At 32.3% G+C, this 8,071-nt stretch overlaps 1 protein-coding gene across 1 annotated transcript in view; it reads right to left on the bottom strand.

The window, feature by feature from the left end:
* Positions 1–4,283, bottom strand: part of LOC111640199 (dnaJ homolog subfamily C member 16-like) — a 62,424-nt gene extending 58,141 nt beyond the window's left edge. Inside the window, exon 1 of the mRNA XM_023386199.1 lies at positions 4,056–4,283. Within this exon, the coding sequence (XP_023241967.1) occupies positions 4,056–4,198 (143 nt within the window). The 5' untranslated portion in view covers positions 4,199–4,283. The remainder of the gene's footprint in view (positions 1–4,055) is intronic.
* Between the last annotated feature and the right edge of the window lie 3,788 nt (positions 4,284–8,071).

Raw genomic sequence — 8,071 nt, 5'->3', positions numbered from 1 at the left:
TATATATATAAAAGACTGTTTTTCTAAGTAATCTAGAATCTAGCTGCAAGGACCCGCTTCGCTGGGCAAAAAGTAACGATAGTGAAGATTAAGATAATTACATTATAGCTAATCTTACCCGTTTTCACAAAATGCAAGAATTAGGTCCCCCGTTTCCAGACTAATTAGAGAATTTTTACGTTTAGTCCAACAAACAAATTTCAACGTTTCTGGAACGTTTTCAATCGTTCTATAATCGAACCAATTCGAATTTTATGTTTGAATTTAATTCGAACAAATTCGAAAAAATCGAACAAAACATTCGAACTAGAAAGCTACTTTCAACCACTTTCAGCCTCATATCTCCCGCACCCTTATAGCTATCGAGACGCAACCACCCCTATGCACAAATGGAGACTTGGGGCTACCACCACATACAAACACCATTCACGTGCGATGTGTAGTTTTTACGAAAAAGTGAGATATAGGGACATACATGTCCATTTTTATATATATATATATAGATATAGATAAAAATACATACATACAGTCTTGCATTTTTATTAGTCATTTTTTTCCATTTGAAAGGAGTAAAGAATCTGTCTAATGTCAATTGCTTTTCTCTCTTCTTCGGGATTTTTCAAAGTAATTAATAGCATTGCAATTGTAGAAATCCCCAAGCCTCAACCTGGTTTAAATGCCATTCTAAGACCATTGTTCTGACATCCTCACACTTCTTCAAAGGATCTTTAATAACAGATATCGTCATTAATCCTCTTTTTCAGAAGAAAACATATCTCGCTGATTTTCTTGGTGTTCTTCATTCAAGAGTTCTTGGCATTCTTCTGTCGTCAGATCCATTTCAGGTTCCATTATGAACTCTTTGATGCTCTTTATTTCTCAGGTGTGGTTTTTGTTACTCCTTTAGCTGCTTGAGTCTTCTTGATTATACAGTATTTTTCTTAAATAAGATTAAACTGCAGCCTACTGTAGACCTATTCATGTCATACCGTCCAGAAACATTAGGCATCTTCTGCCCACTCTCTACCTTTGCTATTATACTCTCACCTTTCGAAAAAAAAAAAAAACAGACATAAAACCTAATGAGTGCCTATCCGACAGTCTCGCAAATACATAAAAGAATTGTTTTGTCAGAAAAATAAAAGGCTGGAATTACAAGGGAGAGTTTCAAAGTTCGGAGGAATACTACCCAATCGGTATATACTGGCTTGAGCATCAATGTCGACGTCTCCCACACTCCGAAAAGTTTAGAATTGTTGCCTGAAGACAAGGGAAGACCAATCGGTATTCATTATTTTACTTCTTGTGTTTGTTCTGTGTGGTGTTCGTTGTCCGAACATAAAAATCTTTCGCGAAAGTGTTCGTTATCCGATCACCCACTGTATTATGTCAGTCTTATATGATTAAAAGATTCTAATCAAATTTCAATTTGATTGCTTAAATATAAAATTTTCATTACAGTGTTTTTTTAACTTTAAAAATAGCTTTAAGTATTAAAAAAAAGCTAAGTAACATATCAGTCATTTGAATAAACAAATGAAAAGCATATTTATTCATCAAGAAGTTCAATACTATATATCCTATTTACAAATAAATTTATGAATTGACTAGCTAATAATCTAGTTTTTTCCTAATATAGTATCACTTATGCAAAGATATGCAAAAATCAATTGCCAAACAGAAGGTATTGAGTCCATTAATGAGTAATCATAAAAACACACTTCATGCCAACAATCATATAAAATAATTAACAAAACAGTGTAGCAATGTTACAATTATAATTTATTAGCACAGAAATGTTTGAAAATTAATTGTATTCGATTTTTTTTTCAGGATGGTGGCTGTAAGCCATTGAAAGTACTAGCAAGTACTTCTTAATTATGCTAATAAATTGTAATTGTAATGTCGTTACACTGTTGTGTTAATTATTTTACATTAGTGAATAATTGCTTATTACAAAAACTTTTTATTTGTTGTTTAACCAGCCTTGAGAAGACCACTCAAAAAGTTTTAATTACTTCAGAATAGAAGCAAAAAAATTTCTTTGATGAATTATGCCAAAATATTTCAACATACTGTATACCTTTTCTATGTCCAGAACACCATATCAGATCAAGAATCTTTCTATAACTATGTTTTCCAAATTCACTATTAGGTAGGCAATATTTCAAGTTTGCCTTCTCTGTACAATTGCCACATCTGCTTCTGTAAATTATTAGGTAAGATGCAATAGCCTGTAACCAATCCGCTGCTGCTACCGGCAAGTGGCAACATTCCATAGCCACAAATTAATGATCAAACATGGATTACAGTGGTACCTCAGGATACAAACGCCCCAGCATACAAATTTTCAGGATACAACACGAAATTCGAACATATTTTTGCTCCACTCACCATACGACGTTACATTAGTTCGCAGCACCATTTTTTATTCACTTCTGTTCATTGGTCTCAGTCCGCATGTTTGCTTTGTCGTGGAAGGATCTCACTCGATAAAGAAAATCTTGACGTATTATCAGAAAGTGGCTAATTTTATTGAAAAGAAACATCCTGAAAAGGTTCACACTGGCTGTATTGCTGCTCGGTTTAATGACATTTGCCTAAGTCATTTTAGAAACATTTTAAAAAGTAGGCAAAGCCAAACCTCTTTGGATAGATATTTTACCAAGCAAACTCTATCCAGCGAAAGTGCTGGTGGAAGTGAAGGAAAGAAAGCAAAAAGTGAATAAAAATGTAAAAATAAAAAAATATATATATATATATATATTTTTATATAGGAGGGGAGAACGGAAATGATACTAAAACTTAACTTACATAACATAATGTAAAAATACAGTAATACCCTGAACTTACGCAATAGGTGGGACTGAGCGATAACTGCATAAGTCAAATTCGGGTATAATTTTGCAATTTGTGTAAAATCCAAGTCGGACGTATGTAAGCTAATAAATGTTCTCGTTAATCTTATCTCGTCTTTTGATTCGTTCACGGTTGCAAGAAATCACCACATAGAGTCTCTCAAGTCTCTGTAGATATAACAAACACAGAAATAAATAACACAAAATAAATTGTAGCTATGTGTCGATTCCACGCGATACGTCCAAACATGTAAGTTGAAGGGGGGAGTGTGGGGGAAGTGAGTAATCAAGAGTTGCGTGGCGCTCTAACAAAAGACAAATCGACAAGATTTGAAAATCACATAACTCTGGGTCGCGTAAGTCGGGGTAGTGTAAGTCGAGGTATTACTGTAACTTAAAAATAACTTAAAAAAGATTAAAAAAATTAGTGTTGTTATATATATTAAGTTTAGTATCATAAGTTTTAGTATCATTTCCCTTCTCCGCCACCAGTTTACACATTCACCGTCATCTATCCTCAAAGGTAAAGTGCAAATAAAACTACATTTTTTTAAATCAATTATTATTCTATTATGGTTATTTATACATTTACAACTACAAAATGCATTTTTCAGTGTTTTCCTTATTATAGTTATTTTTTTTTTTAATGTAGACTACTACTTAACTTTAATTTGAGTGTGTGTTTCATACGATCTCAGTTTCAGAACGGATTAATTTCGTATCCTGAGGTACCACTGTATTACTTTTAAATTAGTGCACCATAGCAACTGGCTGCTCTGCTGTTACTACACAGCTACACGTCTGCAAAAATTTTGCTTGTCCGAATCATCCTTACAGAAAAACTTGATACTTGTTTGCTTGTTTGCAAATTGATTGGGCTAATGCTTCAGAAAAATAGCACAAGATCTTGGAAACAATGTAAACTTAATAGTTTGCAATTATTGCATTCAATATTAGGATCACATTAACTAGTAATAAAAATTATTTTACTATAAAAACGAACATGGCATTTGAGTTTAATCTGATGTAGTTTAAATATAAAAAAAAATACTAAAATCTGTTAAGAACGGAAACTTGCCAAAGAAGAAAACGGTACGGTGCAATTCCGCTTTACACAGGTTATTACTATATTATAATTAAAAACAACAACGTAGCAACATGGAAAAATATAATAAATAAAATGAATGGAAGATTTACCATTCTCTCGCAAGTCTTTTATAAGCTCTTTTAATATCTGGTATACTTGCACTTTTTTCAACACCTAAAGTCTTATAAGGATCTCTTAAACAATTTACAAAAACTATATGTACAAATAATAAAATGAATATAAATAACTTCATATTAAATATCAGGAAATACTTCAATAAATTAAAATGAATCCAAACTTAAGTAACACTAGCAGTGTTTATTTTTCCTTCATTCACTACTGCGCCACCTCTGGGCATAAATGCAACGCTTTCGAAATTTATATTTTAAATTAATTGTTATTTAAAAAAAATAATGTTAATATCAATAGTTTAGTATCGAAACATATTTTTTTTATCAAAAGAATCGATATTTGTGATCAAGATAGAAGCAGAGTCAATAGGGCTGTTCTAAAGTAGAGTTTTGTGTCAGGTTGCCGATAGATGCGCTCGAGTCGCTTTGCGGCGATAAGAAGTTAGTTTATCCAGTTGGTTAGTAGGTAGTTTTGTCGTTTTCGAGCATTTTTGTAACTTTTTTTCTACAATAAAAAAACAAAAGCATGCCGAATAAGTGTTTTGTGGCTGAGTGTAATTCTGATTACTGCAAATCTGATGAGAAATGTCATTTTTTTACATCACTTCCGAACCAGTTAGATAAGTGGAAATGTTTAATTGTGAAGCTCTGGACAGGTCTGAATCTTGTCTAAAATTTGCGTTAAAATTATTTTTTTAAAGAAAAAGAATAGAAGCTAGAAATAATTTTTTTTTGTATAAAAACGCGACGCGAACTTATAAACAATAGAAGAATGTAAGTACTAAGATCGACTATTTCCGATTGGGGGATGGAATTAAACATCGATTTTGACCTCTCCCGCGATTTAAGCTGATATTTCGTTACACTTAGTAACGAATGGTCAACCTCTTGGAAAGACAGAACGAGGAAAAGCCACCAATCGGAATGGGCGATCGTGGATAGAAATTAATAAAATCCCGGGAACTCAAGGTCGTGATGACTTCTTCCGAAAATTTTAAGTGTCGCAATTGTTGTGTATGTGCCTCATACTTATCTTCGTCTACGTTTCCCTTCTTCGAATCTACATCTTCCCATCACCGGAAGTCGACCGCATCGCCCCGGAGCGTGGAGACATCGAAGGAACTTTAATTTACGAATCAGGGGCACTCCTTTTCCGACTATCTTGGAAAGGAGAAGAAGACCTAGAGGCCGCCGCCGACTTTGACTTCCAAGATCGCGGAAATCTTGTAAGCTTCTTTTGTATCAAATAAACGGTTTCTTGTTACCATAGAGTCTGTCTCAGCAGCAGTGCCGATCGCCCACATACAACTCTTCGCGACTCCTCGACTTTTCCACCCCAGTCGGCAACCTTACATAATTTCTCGAAAAGATTTCCAACTCACAAGAAAATTGCTAATATATGATTTGCATCTCAATGAAAGATTTTTGAATTATTGCAACACTTCATTCTACACTTAACTTATTTATAAGAAAATCAGTATAACTTTTATAATTTGTCCCTGATTCTTGTTGCAATATATAATTTTATTTTTGTATATTAATTACTTACATATAAACTCTATTGTTTGAGATTTAAAAATAAAGTTTTGGGTCATTTATGATACAGTATTGTGAATATAAAAATTCGCGAATTAAATTAATATCGGGACAATCCTTATGAAGATAATCATTATCTACCATGCGATCTTTTTCAAGTAATGAATATATTTGAAAAATTAGCAATTCATTTGAAAAATATAGGTATTTTTATATAATCAATCGATATTAATCATTGTATTAAGAATACTGACATTTGAATGAATGATATCTATCAAATAAAGATAAACGTTTCTTAATATTTCGTCATTTTCTTGGTACACAAGGTAATGTTTTTAGTTATAAATTCAAGGTTTCAAATAATAACCAAAATAATACTAGACAATAAAACAATAATACCTAAAAACACAATGACAATTGCAAATTGTTTAAATTTTCTAAAAACTTCCTTCAAAAACAATCTTATATTTTTCCTTCTATTTTTCAGAAAATACCATTTTAGGAATTTTTCTAGAAACAGTTGGTTTTTTAATATATTTATTGATTATTAATGTACGAAAAAATATATTAAGAATAATTTAATTTACGCTTAATCAAAATATGGTAACACGAAAAATTATTTAGTTATTTATAAGAAAAATTATTTAAAAGGAAAATTAATAAGATTTTCATTCGCTAGATGTCACGCAATGCTATTTTTGAGTGAGTTCGTAAACCAATAGGCATAAGGTTGTAAATGACGTCATCAGGGTGGAAGTGGTTCGTTGGGTGTTGGTTTGGTGTTTGTGAACGTGTAACTCGGCAAAGATAAGGAATTGTTTAAAAAGACGACTTTTTGTTGGATAACTGACGATTGTAAACAACTATTTGTGTCATTAAATAATATTTTTGATGGATATACTTCGTCGGTGGTTTTCTTTAGGAATATCATACACGACTCCAATTTGTGATTTCCAATGTTCTATTTAGGTTATTAATTAATTTGGAAACGGGTTTGTATTTTATTAAATTAATTTTAATTTACTTCGAAAATTAAAAGAAAAAAAAAGAAAAAGGAAAAAAGAAGTATTAAAAAATTCCAGATGGCGCAAACTATTTCTGTACAAAATAAAAATGTTTTTTTTTTTTCCATTGTTTGGTAGTAATATCATTTTGGTAGCAATATTATTCTCTCTTACCAAATTTACACTGAAAATACATTAAATTAGGGTGGTAAATGTTTAGTAATAGCTGGTAAAAATTATAACGAAAGATACGTATTATTCCGACATCTTTGAGACAACCGACCAATGGCGTGATGTATAAGAGAAGGGAGGGAATATACTACTGCGTGCGCACGGTCTATCATGGAAGAGCTTGCTTTTGCACTACGCCGCGTGACGCGCGAGCTATGACGTCATCGGAGCATTGGCAGCGATCATAGTTGGATGGAAGTAGTTTTGCAACAGGGAAGATTAGAAAAGAAGGAATAACCATAACTTATCAAAACCGAAATCATGTATCATGGGAGAGATGTAGATCCGATGTGGACGGCGGTGCAAGATGGTTAGAGAGACTAGATACCTTTGGGTTGGAAATTTACCGCATAATATCAGAGAAGAGAGGATACTGGAACATTTTAAACGGTACGTGTGGATAAGAAAAAGCAAAAAAAAAAAAAAAAAATATATATTTACCTCCGGAATTTGTGATTCCCGGATATCTGTTGGATAGGTGTTTTAATTGTGTGTTGTGTGTGTGCATCTAAAGTAGTGGATATCCATATCTGCGGATGAGACCGGCGGCAGCGGAATCATTGGAATATTGCGTTGGTTCTCAAGCCGCCGACCTTCTTCGCGTCGTTCGTCTTTTTTATATCCCATCGATATATTTATTTACCAAAAAAAAAAAATAAAAAAAAATAAATAAAAATAAAAAATATTTATATATGTATATATAAATATATATCGAAAATTTTATCCTCCCTCTCGCATTGGAGAGACGAGGATGTGCCATACGCACGAACGGCATAGGCTTCATGTTCTTGACAGAATGTGATGTTACTGTAAGTAGAAATACCTATTCTTGTAAGAGTTTTTTTTAACTTGGTTTCCTAGGAAAAGGTATTTATTTTTTGTTTTTTTAATTAACATAACTAAAACACGTGACAGATTCAGGTAATATACGTATGCGTAAGATACTAATTATTTATTATTATTAANATTTAATCATTTTGTCTTCATGCCATACTGTTTACATACAATAAATATCTTTTTTTTATTTGCTTTCCTTCTTGGTGTTGCAATTTTAATGGCCAGCAGTGTGTGTATATATATATATATATATATATATATTTTATTTTGATAATTTAAAGATATTTTAAAAGGTAGGTTTTCTAGAGCGAATTATGTTCTGTTTACATCACGTGCTAGCCCTATTCTTGGTTATGGGTAGGCCTCGTTTCTAAACAGAACAATGCT

This window comes from Centruroides sculpturatus, unplaced genomic scaffold (assembly GCF_000671375.1).
Source record: "Centruroides sculpturatus isolate CEXI.00-Female unplaced genomic scaffold, Cexi_2.0 scaffold1403, whole genome shotgun sequence".
In the NCBI taxonomy this organism is placed as follows: domain Eukaryota; kingdom Metazoa; phylum Arthropoda; class Arachnida; order Scorpiones; family Buthidae; genus Centruroides; species Centruroides sculpturatus.
This window is presented reverse-complemented; position numbering and strand designations above follow the sequence as displayed.